The 18,768-nt window shown below is 40.6% G+C and overlaps 1 protein-coding gene across 1 annotated transcript; it reads left to right on the top strand.

Moving 5' to 3' along the window:
• The first annotated feature begins 205 nt into the window (after positions 1-205).
• PSMB1 (proteasome subunit beta 1) lies at positions 206-17,597 on the top strand. Its single transcript, XM_029944812.1, has 6 exons — positions 206-377; positions 3,336-3,443; positions 6,860-6,941; positions 9,233-9,362; positions 16,218-16,324; positions 17,298-17,597. The coding sequence occupies exons 1-6, from the start codon at positions 265-267 to the stop codon at positions 17,481-17,483; spliced, it is 726 nt and encodes a 241-aa protein (XP_029800672.1). The 5' UTR covers positions 206-264; the 3' UTR covers positions 17,484-17,597.
• The last annotated feature ends 1,171 nt before the right edge of the window (positions 17,598-18,768 follow it).

Raw genomic sequence — 18,768 nt, 5'->3', positions numbered from 1 at the left:
CAACTTTTTTGTGTGTGGTAAGACTAAAATGTTTGTCCATCAGGCGTGAACTCGAATGTTTTCTTAGGAAAGAAACCTTTCTTAGGGGGAAAAAAAAAGCCTGTCCCACCTCCTTGGAATAGGGGGCGACCGGCAACCAACAGGAACAACCAACGAACGGCGCAAAATAGAGCGGCCAGAGCGAGCGCCGCGAGGAGCCGGAAGCGGCGGGACTTCCGGCTGGGCGCCATCTCGCCGTGAGACAGCAGCCTCCGGGGTAACGCGATGTTGTCGACGGCCGCGGGGTGCTGGCGACCCGACAGAGACCTGGCGATGGAGGCCCACAGCGCCACGGGCCCTTTGCAGCTGCGCTTTTCGCCCTACGCTTTCAACGGAGGGTAAAGACCAGAGAGGGGATCTCTCAATCCCCACCGCCTTCGTCCCTCCTGAAGTCTTGGGAGTCGCGGCCGAGCCCGAGTTCCCCGGCCAACGGCAGGCCTTTCTCTCTTCATGGTTTGCTGGGGGCAGCCTTGGCCTTAAGAGCTTCATCTTACAGGCCGGTCACTTGTGCGTAGCCTGCTCTTTGTTGCAGTGAGACGGAAGATAGAAACTGAAACCTGGGCTCTGCTATGAAAGAGCTTTAAAAATGGGCCTACCCTTTTCCTTACGACCTAAGTAGGTTTCGCATGTTAAAGGCGAGGCGACAGGGTTTAGCGTCTGATATTAAATAGTTAGGATTGGTTGGTCGATTGTGTCTGCAGTTGATACGTCTGATCAAACAACTTAATTGTTTCCTGTTATTTTAAATGGAATACAGCGTTGGTTGACTAGACTTAATTTCGTAGATTAGTGCTTGCCGCTAATGGGTAGCCTAAGTTCAGGGGAGAAAAAGTCAGAAGAGGGACTCTTTAATATGTGTATTCTTGCATGTTGCCTTCAAGTTGTAGTTTTAAAATTAGCTTTATCTTTAATACTTTTCCTTCATTGTACACTACAAGTGATAGCTATGTGGAAAGATGCTGCATTTAGGAGCATTGCATTTAGCAATGAAGAGGTGTAAACCGAAGCAGTGGTTGTAGGTTATCAGCTAAACTTTGTGCACACACCCAGTTTGAACAAACAGACGTTCTTGGATATAACCAGATTAATTAATTACGTCCTTATGGACTTGAAGTTTTAATGCAGACTTTTGAAGAAATTTGGAAAGAGAGTGGAAGTATCTCATTTTATCCTTGATTCTGTCACTAAAGGAGTGTGGTGTTTCCACAGTGTGGTGTTTCCACAGTGTGGTGTTCCAACTTCTTGAACCCAGATTTCATTATCTTCCTTAGCTAGCCATAGTTTAGAGGGAGAATCAGTAGAAAAGCATTTTGAATACTGCAAGCAGTTATCTTTTTAATTCTCAGGAGAACTGAATGTTAGGTGGTATTAGCTCAATTTTTACATATGAACCAGGGCTCCTGGGAGTTAAATTGCTCTGGTCATAAAGGTGGTGTGAAGTTGGGCCAGAACTTGAATCCATAGCTCGATTCCCATTGATTTTCTGTATGCTTGATTCATTGCCCTTCTAAACACTTTCTGTGATAATGAAGGAATTATATCACAAGATGGGTTGTTAGAGCCATTTCATGAGACAGTTATAAAAAAGAAGACTTTCGGGGCGCCTGGGTGGCTCAGTCAGTTAAGTGTCCGGCTTCGGCTCAGGTCATGATCTCACGTTTGTGGGTTCGAGCCCAGCGTCGGGCTCTGTGCTGACAGCTAGCTCAGAGCCTGGAGCCTACTTCCGATTCTGATTCTCCCCCTCTCTCTGACCCTCCCCTGATCATGCTGTCTCTGTCTGTGTCTCAAAAAAAAAAAAAACTAAAAAAAAAAAAAAAAAAAAGAAGACTTTCCAATGTGTTTGGTACTCATTACTCCTTAACCCCTTATAATCCAGTTCCAGCCCTTACTGCTTTAAACATTAGTAACTTATGACCTTGTGATTACTAAGTTACCTTTCTTCAGTCTTCTTTTCCTGTAGTGCATATTGCTTCTGGCTCTTGGGCAGCCTTTACTTTGACAAAACAGGGCTTAGTTCCTTATCTTTTTTCTACTCTGTCTCTTTAAATCAGTTAAATCCTATTAGTAGCACTCTCATCTCATTCACAGAAGAATAATTCCCAAATCTGTTTCTTCAGTTTTACCTCTCATGAGTCCCTCTTTTCTGGCTTCTTAAAGGAAACATTTCTACCTGAAGTTGCTGTTGACACCATAACTGAGGATATTAAAACAAAAACTAGCTTATTACTCCTCTCAATTACCTTTCCTTCTTTATGCTCATAATAATGCCATTGTGCTGCTCTACCAAGTTTAAAATCTTGGATGTCACAATTGGCTCTTCCTACTTCTGTCACATGTTGGTAGTTACAAAAACTGGAGAGTTTGTGTGTTTTCTCAATATCCCCATTTCTTTCAGTACTGCTGCTACCTTTCTACTGCATTACTCTTTTTTTTTTTTTTTTTGGAATAGGCACCATATCTTTGCTTGTTTGTTTGTTTGTTTTGAGAAAGAGCACAAGGGTGTATGGGACAGAAAGAGAGTAACAGGCAGGCTCTGTGATGTTAGCGCAGAGCCCGACTCAGGACCCAAAATCACAAACCTGTGAGATCATGACCTGAGCCAAAACAGAAGCCTGACACTCAGTCAACTGAGCCACCAGGCTCCCCTCTACTGCATTAATCTTATTGGAACAGTGCTTTCATCCCCTTTCACACATTGTGTTATTGTCACTGTTGCTGCTTTTTTGGATTAAAAAATTTTTTTTAATATTTGTTTATTTTTGAGACAGCATGAACAGGGGAGCAGCAGAGAGAGAGACACACCAGGAATCTGAAGCAGGCTCCAGGCTCTGAGCTGTCAGCACAGAGCCCCATGTGGGGCTCAAACCCATGGATTGCAAGATCATGAGCCCTTTGAGCTCAGAGAGCTTTTGTTGTGGTTCCACTGTCTACACCTGATCCCCGTGGGCAGGGTTATGGTCCTATTTGGTGATACCAGTACCTTGCACAAGTGGATATTTAATTTTTTGGTGATGTTATGATAATTCAGTGGTTTTTTTGGTTACCTTCTGCTAAGTGACCAATGCTTTGACTTAAGCTTGTGCTTTTTAGGGAGTACTTAAATTTTTTTTACGTAGATACTTCTAGCCAGGGATCCTTTCCCTCTGACCTTTCATCTTCGTCTGAGTCCTGCGCTTGCTCAAATCTAGTGGGTTTTGTCCCAATATGTGCTATAAAGAACTCTCCTCTAGAGAGAGGTGGTATTACCATCTGAGTTTTCACTAATTTTTGTGTCTCTCCCCCCTCCCCTTCCCCAGGACCGTATTGGCAATCGCTGGAGAAGATTTTTCCATTGTTGCTTCTGACACTCGATTGAGTGAAGGATTTTCAATTCACACCAGGGACAGCCCCAAGTGTTACAGATTGTAAGTAAATGTTTCTAAGAACACACTTCCCAGCACCTTATAATGACTTATTGCTAAAAGAGATTCCACTTCTAAACAGTTTGTTTCATGAGTTTTTAGGCTGCTTGTTTGGAGCTAAGTTTGCATTTTTGTTAGAAAACAGTTTTCTAAATTAGTTTTTCCTAATAATATGATACACTGTCTTTAAAAAAATTTTTTTTTAATGTTTATTTATCATTGAGAGAGAGACAGAGTACAAGCGGGGGAAGGGCAGAGAGAGAGGGAGACAAAGAATCCAAGGCAGGCTCCTCGTAGGGTTTGAACGTAGGGTTCAAACTCATGGACCTCAAGATTAGAACCTGAGCCGAGGTCAAATGTTTAACCAACTCAGCCACCCAGATGCCCCCACCTGGCTCTTATTATTAGCATTCTACTATAAATATTTTATCACAAAGCTTTGTATTTTTCTGTTAATCTATCACATGTTTTTGTAAGCTCTCCAACTTTTTCTTTTAATCTGAAATGTTTAATTTAGCCATATCGGAAGCAGTTATATCTGTGAGTCACAGTGTTAGGGACTGGGTATATTTTTTCTAAAACATAAAAAGGAAATCATATGCACTGATGAGCAATAGTTTCATTTAACATTTTTGAAAACCATTACAAATGGCGGTAAATTCCTAAATTAGTCCACAAGAGCCTTTTAAGCCTGAATTTTAACAGGAATGGATTGATGGGGTTCAAGTACCTTGGACAGTGCTGTGAGCTATAGGGAGTAGGTAAAGAGGACTCTGTCTCCTTTCCTGCTCCAGGACTAGGCCACACCCTACCTAAAGAACAATTAATATTGGTTTTCTTCTTCCCACTTCTATTCCTGTATTTTTCTTCCATCTTTTGATATCCCATTTTCTCTAATCCATAGTGCAGCCATGCTTTTTTCCTCTGAGATGTTTTATAATTTGAAAGTAGTAAATGTCAGATAAAATTGAAGAACATAACTTTACAAATACCATTCTCATGCAAGGTTCTGCTCATCTATGTAACGTTCTGTTTTAGTGTGTACACTACTGAAGGGAATACCTGGGGTTTTTTTTCTTTTTATGAAATACTTCAGGCATATACAGAGATACAACATTAATGATTTCCTTTGTCTCCGTGTCATCCATCGTTAGCACTAAGTCATACATGGAGCTAAAGCTGCCTGCGTACACTTAATCCCATGCCCTTTGGGCTGACTTAGAGTCAGACTTGCCTCTTTCCCACCTATTTGAGACTCTACATTTAACTTTATTCTTTGTCTGCAAACGCCCCTTCCTTTGATATATCTGAATATTTGGGAAAAGCATCTTGAAGCTCTAAGATTTTGTCCTACCCTATTGGTATTATTAACCCGTCTTGACAGTAGAGGCAGTATAGCTTTATGGGGAGCTTGGAGGTCTTTGAGCACGGTGAGATTGGTTGTATGGATAAATCAGGAAATGTTGTGATATCCCCCAGAGGTGTTATTGGTCCTCTAGTTGGACAGGTATGGTTTGTATGACTCTCATAAATATCTGAAAGGAAGAGTTTATCATGTGATTTCTTCTATGTTTCTTGATGAGATTGGTATCAGTGTCCTTATAGATTGATGTTAAGATTTAGGAATTTTTGAGACCTTGTTGAATTTGTATGGATGTACCAAAATTTAATCACTTCCCCATTGGTGGACATTTACATTGCTTTTTGTTTGTTTTGGGGATCCATTAACATAATATGTAAATTTCATAAGTATGTTATGTATTCTTCACAAGTAAACCTATAGTATATCTTTGCAAACTTACATGAATATATTGATGGGATGAATTTATAGCAATGGAATGATTAAAAGTGATGTTCACCTAAATTTTTACTGGATACTATGAAATTGACCTTCTCAAAAGTTAAATTGATGTATATTCTTGCCCGTTATTTAAGAGTACCCAATTTCAGTGCCTGGGTGGCTCAGTTGGTTGGGCATCCAACTTTGGCTCAGGTCGTAATCTCGCGGTTCATCTCCAGATGTGGGCTCAAGCTCCACTTCCAGCTGTCTGCTGTCGGCACAGACTGCTTCGCATCCTCTGTCCCCTCTTTCTCTGCCCCTTGCCTGTGTGGTCTCTCTCTCTCTCAAAAATAAACATTAAAAAAAGGGATACCCATTTTCCACAACCCCTGACTAGCATTAGGCCTTATTAACCAGTCTAACAGATTGAAATCCTCTCCTGTGTAGATTTGGATTTTCAAATGACATGAAGGCTCTTTTCATACATTTATGGTGACTTGTGTCTCTTTTTGTATGACTGTGATAACTTTACCAATCTATCCATTGCGAGTTTTTTTTTTAATCGAGATATAATTGACATGTCAACAGTGGTTTCAGGTGTACAACATAATCATCACATATTTGTGTATGTTGCAAAGAGATCACCACCATAAGTCCAGTTAACATCTGTTATCATATTTATTACAGAATTTTTTCTTGTGTTGAGAACTTTTAAGATCTATTCTCGGCAACTTTCAGATAATCAGTACAACGTTGGGTGCCTGGGTGGCTCAATCAGTTAAGCGTCTGACTCTTGATTTTGGCTCAGGTCATGATCTCACAGTTTGTCAGTTCGGGCACTGACGGTATGAAGCCTGCTTGGGATTCTCTTTCTCCTCTTCTCTCTGCTCTTCTCCTACTCTCTCTCAAAATAAATAAACTTTTTTAAAAACCAAAAAAAATTTTCAATGCAACATTATTAACTATGGTCACCATGCTATGTATGCATTATATCCCATGATACACTGTATTAATGCTTTTGATATTTGTAGGATCCATTGTATTTCATTTTTTAACTGTTTATTTTGAGAGAGAACAAGCAAGTGCCCGTGAGCAGGAAAGGGGCATGGTCAGTGCAGAGCCCCATGTGGGGTTCCATCCCACCAACTGTGACATCATGACCTACGCTGAAATCAAGAGTTGGACACTAACCGACTGAGCCACCCAGGTGCCCCTGTAGAAGTCCTTTTAGATTCATGAAGTTGATATTAGACTTTGGTCATAGCTACTGCAATTTTTGTTTTACTTTATCATTTTTCTCTATAAAAGTTTAATTTGGTACCTAGTCAAATTTATGAAATTTTTCTGTAAGAACATTGGGTTGTAACATATTTAAATAGGTAGCTGTGAACCCAAGGTTGTATCACCCATGTCTTCTTTAGGCCGTTCATACTTTCATTTTTTAGAAGTCTTTGATCCGCCTATAATTTATTATAGGGAATGAAATGACAACACTGCCCTCCCCGCACAACAAAGGGCTAACTAGTCCCATTACCAGTTGGTGAATAATGGGAATAGGAGTTTTAAATTTAAAATTGCCGAAGACATCTTTTACTTTACTGTCTAACCAGCCCAGTTTCCTGAACTATGCTCTTTACAGAACAGACAAAACAGTTATTGGATGCAGCGGATTTCATGGAGACTGTCTTACCCTGACAAAGATTATTGAAGCAAGACTAAAGGTAGATATTTTTATTACATGTCTACACTTGAGAAAATTAGTAATGATTTATTAGATTGTTTGACAGTCACTCAGAATAGCTGGAGAAACTCTAGGTTAGCAGGTGAAACCATAACCTGTTCTAGAAATGAAATGATACTGTTAATCTAGCCACATTAAAGTAGCATACTGTGAAACTGCAGGGTATTCCCTTTGTTATAAATACATAGTATGTTTTTATTATGTGTAAAAACACACACACACACACACACACACACACTTTACACATAGCATAAAGGATTCTTTACCCTTATGGAGGTAGCCTGGGCAGGATTTCTTCTGAAGATAATCTTTCTTCAAAAACAAAAATTCTGTGGAGGAGGCAAGCTTTTAGACAAGTGCTTGGTTTGGAACACCATCAACTGACATGTCTCCCCCCCCCCCCCCCCCCCCCCCCCCCCCCCCCCCCCCCCCGGTTAAAGCATTAAAGCGTTGTACTCTCAGTTGACAGGGCGCGTGGGCCAGAATAGGAATAGAGAAGACAGGAGTTTGGACGAGAGACACAACCTAAGCTATCATCACCTAACACCTTAGTAGGCTTTAGTTGACAGCCAGCTGAGGTAGAAGATTTGGCATCGAATAGATGGTGGAGGGAAGAGCTGAAAAGGGTGGTATGAGGAGGAAGTGAGAGAATGAGCCAGACCAACCTGTTCTGGAGTTTGTAAAGGGGCTGACCCTGTCACTGCCTCCATGTTTTGTGTGTGAGATGAGGAGGCATGAGGAACAGAGGAATACCGACTCTTAATAAAAGTAAAGGCATGTCTTGATTTTCATTATGCCCCGTGTATATTAAACAGTATGTAACTTCAAATAATTTCAAGGAGAGTAGGGTAGCAGTAATTTAAAGTGTATTAATGGATTTTGTCTGTAATAATAGGCAGTAAATACTCAGCTGGCAAAAATACAGGGCTGGAGTAGGATTTAATTTTGTAGGGTATGTGTCATGATTTTTATGTAGTTGGTAAGGCCACCTGGTACATGCAGAAGTTACCAGAAGTCATGTTCTGTTTTTTGCCTGTTAGTGAGTAACACTTGAAATTGTATGCACTTAGGAATGATGCCATAGGTAAATATAGAAATGATTTCATTTAGTATTTATCAATTGTTAATACTTATTTAAAACCTTTACATTGAAAGCCTTATTGACTTAAATTTATTGACATATTTATTCGATTCCTGGTACATATTTTGCAAATGGAACTTACAGTACAAGTGTACGTGGTCAGTAGAATAGTATTGTGTTAATAAAGTATAACAAGGAACAAGGAATTCAACTTAATTACACAATCCTTGAAATTGCTCTTTCATATGTTATTATGTAAATGATGCAATGATTAAAATGTTGATGCTTGATTTTGAAATAAAATGAATATTTTTTTCCCTAATCTTCCATATTTAGCTGTCATTATTTTGGCCTAGATTCTTAGATAAATCTTTGGAGATGTTTGCTATGTGGCTGATAAATTGGAGAACTTATTCTATGTAATTTTTGTAGAATTTCTCTATTGGATGATTTAGGATTCCCTAAGAGTGTAATAAATCTAGGATTCAAAAATCACTAAAAGGTAGATGCTTTAAAGAGCAAGACCACTTCCCTGTACTAGAATCATGCACAGTAAGGGTCCTGCCCTCATACCTTCTGTTCTCACAGATACCTACTTTGCAAAGAGAAACTTCTATCTGGGTCTGACCAAACATTATCTGTAAAAGGCCAGATAGTAATTATTTTCAGCTTTAAGGGCCATTTGATATCTGTGGCTTCTACTCAACTCTGTTGTAATACACAAGCATGTGTAGAAATATATAATGAAAGACTAAGACTATGCTCCAGTAAAGCTTTATTTGCAGAAATAGTTCGTAGGCTGGATTTTGTCTTTGTGCTATGCAGTATGCCGACCCTGGTCTAGGGGCAGAGTAAAGGAGAACTGGATTTAAAACATCCCACAGGTCACCGCATAAACCCGTTACGTGTGCATTTGCTCTTCAATTAGCAGTTCCTAAGACATAGATGGCATGGGAAATAGAGTCTTTAAATCAGACAACTGAGGAAAATTTAGCATTCTTTCCCTTAGTTTTTATAGCCCCTGAAAATGGCATGATACAATAAATTATTATTTATCTTAGTATTATGTGATTGTGAAAGAAAGGCATTGTTTCACAAGACTTGTATTCATCCTTTAATATACTATTCCTCGTTCCTATCTGTAATATATTCTGCTTTTCCATGCCTGTTACTTTCATTAATAATTGCAGATGTATAAGCATTCCAATAACAAGACCATGACTACAGGGGCGATTGCTGCGATGCTGTCTACAATCCTCTACTCAAGGCGCTTCTTTCCATACTATGTTTACAACATCATCGGGGGACTGGATGAAGAAGGTAGGGTTCTTTCTTTCTGGGAAATGAAGGTGGAGTGGCATTTTTTAGATATGTATGTTTCCATCTAGAGTTGAAAAGAACCATAACCATCTTGCCCAACAGTTTTATTATCTGTTAATTAAAGCAATAAGAAACTGAAGCTTAAAGGGAAATAAAGAGATAATCCCAAAAAACACCACAAGTTGTGTACTAAAGCTCTAATCATGACTGTTAGGCATTACTATTACTGTTCCTTTACTGTTTACCAAAGATCTTGAGGAGTTCAGTAGTAGATAATTAGCATCTTAATCCTATGGGAAGAAATCTAACTTGGAGGAGCTTGACCTTATGATTCTACATAACAAATGTATTTGACTTAAGTGTTTAAAAAGTGATGCCTTAAAACAAATGTATGAATTTCCAGAAGTGTTTTCAGAATATTGTGAAACACCTCTTTGATTTCCTATCAGACTAGGAGGGCCTAAGAAAATGAGTCTCGTTACTTGACATGGCCATCCTGTTTTTGATCTAAAGCTATATTATGCCACAGGGACATTGATGGTTTCCACTAGGTCTCATTTGGATTGACTTTTGGTTGCTTCCAACAACCAGATACTGTCTCGGGACAGATCTGTGCCACCTTTTACAGTAGTCCATTGAAGAAAGAAGTTCTAGAGATGTTTGGCTGAGAACAACATGTTGAAATCAATCCACAGAGAGGAAAACTTTCTGGATAGTAAGGAGTTGGGCTCCTCTCTGTCTCTCCCCGCTTCTTATTCCTGTCCCTTCTGTTCCGTGGGCTCTTCCTGTGTTCTTCCTCTGTCTTAACAGTGCCCCCATATATGGCCTCTGAGAGCATTCTGGTCATTTTACCCACCATGGTTTAGATGTGTAGACAAATTAGGGTGACATAATTCATTTTGAGTCTTTCAGCCTTCCTTGAAAAGTAAGAGAAAATGTAAAGCATAGAAATGGCCAATAAAAATTTGTTACCCATAAGGTAATTAAATTCTAGCCACGGATTAGCTTGCCTAGCCCCACATGCAGGACACTCTTTTTTCACTTGAATTATGTCTGAGTTGAATGTCATAAATAAATTCAGGTTTTAGCAACATTGATCATAGCTATCATTGAATTTTAGCATGCCAGACAATGTCCTTTGACTTTTACTGAGAGTCAGAGACTAATTTAGGAATGCTCACATCTACTGAAGGGCAAAGCTAAGGTTTGGGTTGGATCTGTTTCTTGAGTTCAAAGCCCTGTTCTTTGATGTTTTGGTGGTACTGTCAGGCATTTCTGTCTTTTAAAATCTTGTCTGCTTTGATTATGCATTACATTTATTTTTTACTTCTTAGAGGAATTTTCGTGTGTAGTAAAGTAGTCCTTTTTGTCTGTTCCCCAAGACATTTCAGCCCTTGCCATGCTTTCCTCATTCTTGGTTTATTTCCGTGCTTTGGTGGTGTCTATCTCTCGAGGTTTCTGGAAAAAAAAAAAATCAGGAAACGTTTTTTGAGACTTTGCTTTTAGTCTGTTCTGCAATTTTATAGTGATACCCCCTGAACAAGATCTTTTCCATATTTGTGTCTTCTCTGGTTCACTTCCCCACTGTCTCCACAATCACCTGGATTGTGATCTTCTATATCATTATAATTTTCCCCTGGCATATTATCCATCCCTTTACCTTTTTCTTCTTCTCTGAACATTTCCTCAAATTTAGATGTTACCGTGTACTAAATTGTTACTTCTGCTGTCATTAATTTCTAAGAACTTTTTTAATTCTCTGGCTTCCTTACTGGTTTTCCTCTAAGTATGTTCTGTTTGTACTTGCTTTGACATTTTCTTGTGTTCTCTGCATTTTATCAGATTAATTTTTTTATTTTGTTTATTTTTGACTTCTATTTTCTATGTTGGAGACTTCTTTAAAATTTCCATTGATTTTTGGCTATTCATTCATATTGAAGAACGGTATGCCAAAATCTGAGTTAAAGGTGGTGTTGGCATGGTCTGTCCGTTTTCCTTTACTGCTTCTGTTTTCATTCCTGCCCTGTACCCAGCCTGCACATAAGCTTAGTGTCCCAAGGACACTAATGTCTCAGGAGACCTTGTTTCCAGTTTTCCTCTTTTGTGAAGATGGAGACCTGCAGAGCAGGATTCTTTATGGAGACCTTCAGGGTAGTTGAGTCAATGGCTGTCCTTCAGGACACTGGGGTCAGCGGCTGAACTCAGGACAGTGGGATCAGTGGTTGCCTTTCAGGACAGGGATTGAACAGCTGCCCTTCAGGATAGCCAGGTCAGTAGCTGTCTGCTTGGACCTCGGTGTCTTTAACTCTGGTTGCAGTCATGCTTTAAAATTTTTCCACCCAAAATTAACAATGGCTTTAGTTTTTCTGTAACAAAAACAATAGTAGTTGGAGAAGTTTCAGATGGTACTGGCAGAGACAAAAATGAAAGTAGTTCTCACCCCAAAGCCTAAGTTTAGAGGTAATTAACTATTAAACTTCCAGTGAACATACAGATATCTTAGTAGTCATACATGTTTGTCCACTTTACAAGTATAGTGTATGCATCTTTATGTTGGATGTATTGTCATAGAGATCATTTTATGTTAGTGAATAAAGATGCCTAATGATTCAGTGACTTACATAGGATGTAGCTACACCCTAGTTCACTAGTCCTCTGCAGGTCGTTCAGGTGGTTTCCAGTGTCCTTAAGGTAAGCAATATGATGAACATCTTTGCACATACTTTCGTATACTTCTTCAACCACGCATACTTCCGTGGAAAAAATTCCCAAAAGTTGTGTTGCTGGGTCAGAGAATATGTATTTTTGGTGTTTTGGTGCCAGCACTAATTTGCCCTTCAGAAAAGGCCACCAGTGTGCCCTCCTGGTAGTAGGGGCATGAGAACCTGGGTTTTTGGGGGCATCCTTACTACTTTTATAGATTTTTGCCAAATATATATTTTATTATTTTGACTTACATGTAATTTTTGTGTACTGAAATTGGACATTTGTGTTTATTGACCTTTGCTTTTCTTCTTTGGATACTGACCTGTGTGTTAACCTTTGCTTATTTCCTTATTTGCAGGTAAGTCTTTTTAAAAAATTATTTTTTTAAATTTTTTTAGAAAAAATTTTTTAAATAATTTTTTTGGAAAAAAATTTTAATAAATTTTTAATGCTTTTTATTTATTTTTGAGAGACAGAGAGAGACAGTACGAGCAGGGGAGGGTCAGAGAGAGAGGGAGACACAGAATCCGAAGCAGGCTCCAGGCTCTGAGCTAGCTGTCAGGACAGAGCCCGAAGTGGGGCTGGAACCCAGGAACTGTGAGATCATGACCTGAGCCAAAGCCGGACGCTCAACCGCCTGAGCCGCCCAGGCAGGCGCCCCCTAGAAAAAAAATGTTTAATGTTCATTTTTGAGAGACAGGGAAAGACAGCATGCAAGTTGGGGAGGGGCAGAGAAAGAGGAAGACCCAGAATCTGAAGTAGGTTGCAGGCTCTGAGTTGTCAGCACAGAGCCCCAGGCAGGGCTCCCAACTCACAAGCTGTGTGAGATCATGACCGGAGCTGAAGTTGGACGCTTAACCAACTGAGCCACCCAGGTGCCCTTCTGAAAAGTTTATAAACATGCCATCTAACGGTGTTAACTCTGTTAACATCTGTAGTGGTGGATGCTTCTGAAGAATGTTCTTTGTCTCTTACATTCTGGGGGGTGTCTAACTATGCAGCATTTTCTGAATTTCATATTGTCCAATCTGTCAGTCTTTTCTTTATGGCATTGAGTGTCCTCCGTTGTTAGAAAGGACTCCCCCCATCCAAGGTTTACCTGTATTTCTTTCTAGCACTTGTTTTAACTTTTACATTAATGTCATTGTGTGCTTTGTTTTTTTTTTTTGTTTGTTTGGTTGTTTTTGTTTTTTTTAAGAATTATTTTGGCACTCTGTCTATAGTCAAGATTCGTGCAATTCTGTTCTGGTGTAACAAAAGTCTCTTGCCTTTGCTGAGTTACTGGGGGAAGGTCTTTGAAGCTTTGGTCTTCAACTTATCCCACTCTTTTTCTCAAATCTGTTGTGTGTGGCTTTTCTGAAATTGGTTCTGCCTTAGGTTGAAACTTTTGAGCCTCGTTTTACTGTTTGCCTGAGAGAGATTGTAGTTCTCTTTTGGTTTTTCACTTCCTATCCCTTTCTTTGTGTGTTGAAGTTAGTGAACTGCCCACTGTGATCTCGATCTTAACCCAAGCTTGCTTGCAACTGAAACACTTACCTGGGGTCTCCTGGGTGACCTCAGCACCTTATATGCTGCCTTCTCAGCAGAGAATTGTAAGTAATTAACTGTGGAGCAGAAAAAGTACACACAGCTGTGAGTGGCAGGTGTCCATGAGTGGAAAGAAGACTGTCCTTATCTCGAATCTCCCAGGTTAGCTACTGAGGTGCTTCAGTCCTGGCATTAATGTGTTTTAGAGGTTAGTTATGTCAGACGTCGTGAATGACCCATGATTTCTCACACCCAAAACACGGATTTTTTTGTTTTTTGTTTTTTGAGAGAGTGTGTGCACTTGCACACAGGGGAAAGGCACAGAAAGAGAGAGAGAGAGAATCTCAAGCAACCTGCACAATCCGCGTGGAGCCCAATGCAGGACTGATCTTACAGCCTTGGGATCATGACCTGAGAGCTGAAACCAAGAGTTGGACACTCAGCTAGCTGAGCCACCCAAGCACCCCCAAAACACAACTGTTTTTAAAAGGCCTTAAAATTGTGGAGACACATGTGCTTTGTAACAGATTCAGCACCAAAGCTTACAAAGTGACCCCCTTCTTTTCTTGCTTTCAGTCCCACAAAGATAACTACAGTTTGCTGTTTATCTTGCCGTGCTTGTTTGTGTGCTTACACAAATATGTTATATGCCTTTTTTATGCTTCACGATAGGAAATAGGATTCTGTCATACACATTCTAGAGCTCTTCATTTTATGTCGTCATGGGGTTATGCCCCAGTCCCATCTTCCTCTTCCATACCAGTTTCTGCTAGTGGATTTTAGGTTGTTTATAAGAGAGACTGAATAAGCTTTCTTATGGGTAGATCTGTTCTACAAGTATGATCGTTGCTGGGTCATCGGGTGTGTGTTTTTACATTTTGATAGATTCTTCTGCCAGATTGCTCTTTAAAAAGGGATAGCAATTTATGCATACTTCAGGAGAGGCTGAGAGGCCAATTTATCCTTCGCCCATGGTATTCAACTGTTGTTAAGAATGGGTACATTCAGGGGCGCCTGGGTGGCTCAGTCCGTTAACCGTATGGCTTTGGCTCAGGTCATGATCTCACGGTTTGTGGGTTCGAGCCCAGTGTCGGGCTCTGTGCTGACAGCTGACTCAGCCTGGAGCTTGCTTCAGATTCTGTGTCTCCCTCTCTCTCTGACCCTCCCTTGCTCCTGCTGTCTCTCTCTTTCTCTCAAAAAAAAATAAAAAACAAAAAAAAAATTTTTTTTAAAAATGGATACATTCAGGGGCGCCTGGATGGCTAAGTCAGTTAAGTGTCTGACTTCAGCTCAAGTCAGTTTGGGCCCTGTGTTGAGCTCTGTGCTGACAGTTTGGAGCCGGGCATCTGCTTCAGATTCTGTGTCTCCCTCTGTCCCTCCCCCTCTTGCACTGTGTCTGTCTCTCAAAAATAAATAAACATGGGGTGGGGGAAGGAATGGGAACATTCAAATTCTGGTGTTGTGTTTTGTTTGCAAAAGTGATTCTTAAGTCTGGTAGTATAAACCAAGTGTTTATATTTTAGGTAGAACTAACTTTTTGCATGTGGTATTTGTGTTTTTCTGGAAATTTTTCCTATATTAAAAGTTTTTTTATGGTGTTGATGCTGAACGTGCTTACTGTTAAGTTTAAGAACACACAGTAAGTTTACCTTGTGACTGTTCACATTCAACAGTAGTAGAATTTTATTTTTATTTATTTATTTATTTTACTTGTTATTATGCCAGGAATTTTATTTTTTTTTCTTGTATAGTTTATTGTCCAGTTGGTTTCCATGAGCACCCAGTGCTCATCCCAAAAAGTGCCCTCCTCCATGCCCGTCACCCCTCTCCCCCTCCCCCATCAGCCCTCAGTTTGTTCTCAGTATTCAAGAGTCTCTCATGGTTTGCCTCCCTCCCTCTCCCCAACTATTTTCCCCCTTCCCCTCCCCCATGGTCTTCTGTTAAGTTTCTTCTCTTCCACATATAAGTGAAAACATGTGGTATCTGTCCTTCTCTGCCTGACTGACTTTGCTTAGCATGACACCCTCGAGGTCCATCCACTTTGCTACAAATGGCCAGATTTCATTCTTTCTCATTGCCATGTAGTATTGCACTGTATATATACCACATCTTCTTGATCCATTCATCAGGTGATGGACATTTAGGCTCTTTCCGTGATTTGGCTGTTGTTGACAGTGCTGCTGTGAACATGGGGTACATGCGCCCCTAGCAGTAGTAGAATTTTAAACTCAAGTCTATGCTAGAACTACATTAGTTCATTTTTTAGGAATGTTGTGAGGAGCTTGGTGTAGAATTCAAGGCAGGACCTATGACTCCTAACCAGTGTGCCTGTGAGACCCCATACATATTGGAACCACTGAGTGGTAATTGGTGATGTCAGCTTGACGAGAACATGAAGCTCCAGGTGGCAAACACACCATAACGAGACAGGAGCGGGCAGGGGTGCCTCTGACTGAATTCTGAGGGGAGGTGAACAGACTGCTGGGTTAACAGTGAATGTGGCTGAAATTTTAGCTAAGTTCATAGTCCCATTTTGCATCACGCTTTGACTAGATCTGTTTTTACTGTGATTTGGGATTGTAGTCAGGATGCATCTTTATGGAGACTGTTTTATTCTTTCAGGGAAAGGAGCTGTGTATAGCTTTGACCCAGTAGGATCCTACCAGAGAGACTCCTTCAAGGCTGGAGGCTCAGCAAGTGCCATGCTGCAGCCCCTGCTTGATAACCAGGTAAGAATACATCCATGTTGCGGTGACGGTAACCCAAAGTGCTTTCCTCTGAGTTCCCTGTTCACCACAGAAGGGTGGAGAAACCAAGGATTTCTTGTACATCATTCCTGTGTTTGTTTGGCTGATTAGCCCTACCTAGACCTTCTCGTCTCTCTGTGTTCTGCCAGCCCCCTTTCTGGCCTCTTCCTTACTCTCCAGTGTCTCCTGTGTCTACAGCGCTTGACCATGTTTCTAGTTCTCCTCCTGCCACTTGCGTGAAGCACTTGAAAATATCTTTCTCCCCATATTCACCATTACTCTTGTCACCTGATTTTATATTCTGATTTCCAAGTACATTTTTAACTTGCCCCCTTTTCTCTTACTGTTGCCCAAAGTCAGGCCTGTATTTCCCAGCCTCCTTTCTAATGCCAAGCTTACTTCTTCGTGTTTCTGAAATATATATGCATAGTTACTTGTACATATTGCTTATCTTCCTTATCCCCTGTCACTCTGCTTGCACCTAGACCTTTGTTGTGGCGTGCCTGTCCCGTCACGGACCTTTGGGCAGAGCACACCCTGGATCTGGAGTGTTACTCCTCTCTAACTCTGGTTTACCCTTCACACTCCATACTCACTCAAGTGTGTCTTCTGACAAAGCCTTTCTTAAGGTAGATTTAGTAATGGCTGCTAGGGATTCAAATGGCTTTTTTTTATTTCTTAGTGGTAGCACATTGTATAATGGTACTCTGCTTTTGTATGTCTACCTCTCTATGTTATGTGTGCTTCTCAGGAGCAGCAGCTTTGTCTCAGCGAATATTTGTAGGGTTTTAGGAATATGTTATTTAGCCAGATCTGGAAGCATTTCAGTTGAGAGACATTTTAAATTTGTGTGATGTATTCATGATGAATCCTTAGACATGTGAAGGCATTGGAGAGGCTTGAACCACCTTTGTACTGTCACATGATGCCTCATCCAAGTTTCCTGTCCCACCAGGTTGGTTTTAAAAACATGCAGAATGTGGAACATGTCCCACTGTCCTTGGACAGAGCCATGCGGCTTGTGAAGGACGTCTTCATTTCAGCAGCTGAGAGGGACGTGTACACTGGGGATGCACTGAGAATCTGCATCGTGACCAAGGAGGGCGTCAGGGAGGAGACCGTTCCCCTGAGGAAGGATTGATGTGTGTGCTGCGGTCACTAATCACTGCAAAACCGGTTAAGTTTGTATCTTGGAACTATTGGACTGATTTGTTTTATTAAAAAATAAAACCTGAAGTAATTATTCTAAGCAGGACAGATCTAGAAAGTATAATTTCTTTTTCCTTTCCTTTTCTTCATTCTTCTCATATTTTTCTGTCTTCCAGAGTTAATTTTGTATATAATTATTTCTTTTTAATTAAAAAAAATTGGTTTTAAGTAAGCTCAATGTCCAGCATGGGGCTTAAGCTCATGACCCCAAGATCAAGAGTTGTACATTCCACTGACTGAGCCAGACAAGTGTCCTTATTTTTGTATTTTAAAGATGAAAAACAGGTCATGTCACTGTTTCCTTATATTTTTGAGCAAGAAATTAATCTGGAAAAGATGATCAGCTTATCATTGCAAGATGGCCAGCCTATCTTATGAAGAAGGTTTTGGCTTGCCTTAAAGGGTGGATTACCTTTAAACACTGCTTTTCCCAGTTTTATTAATGAATGTGAAGGGAAATGAAAGATCTGAAGATTTCTCATCCATGGGGTTGTTAAGCATCCTAAAATGACTGGGGAGGAAAATCTGCAAATCAACCAGCATAGAAGAAAATTACAAAAGTAAATAAGCCCCTTAAGTGAGTTTTAACCACTAATCAGGAAATATTTTTATAAAACTTTGAAGAATGTTAAATCCGAGGGGCGTCTGGGTGGCCCAGTAGAGCCAGTTGAGCGTCTTGACTCTTGGTTTCGGCTCAGGTCGTGATCTCCCAGCTCCTGGGCTCCATCCCCACATGGGGTTCTGTGCTGACAATGCAGAGCCTCCCTCCCTCACTCTGCCCCTGCCCTGCTCGTGCTTTCTCAAAATAATCATTTTTTTAAAAGTGTATTAAATCTGAGACCTAAATCTTGATCGAGCTAATATAAAATACAGTTGATCTCCATCACATAGGATGTTGGAACAGTCCCCTGGGTGTTGAACAAGTCCGATGATCAGGGGAACCTAGGGGGTGTGATGGGTTTTGTGGCATATTAACAACAACAGGATTTTCCTCTTGGCCTCCTGTTAACTGAAATGGTCAAAAACTCCTGAGGTACAGATTTTAAAATTTGCTGAGAAGTCCATTGATCTGTCCCCTGCAAACAGAAGGCCCAGGAGAGGTAGTGGTAGAAAGCCCTGCCTCGAAGCACTTGGGAAGACCGCTGTTCAGCTCCCCATTTGGGCAGAGAGCAGACTCTCTCCTGCCGTCTGTGTTCATGGCCTCAGCAGGTGGGAGG

The sequence above is a fragment of the Suricata suricatta genome, chromosome 7, assembly GCF_006229205.1.
Source record: "Suricata suricatta isolate VVHF042 chromosome 7, meerkat_22Aug2017_6uvM2_HiC, whole genome shotgun sequence".
In the NCBI taxonomy this organism is placed as follows: domain Eukaryota; kingdom Metazoa; phylum Chordata; class Mammalia; order Carnivora; family Herpestidae; genus Suricata; species Suricata suricatta.
The sequence above is the reverse complement of the archived record's forward strand: the minus strand, read 5'-3'. Positions and strand labels throughout refer to the sequence as shown.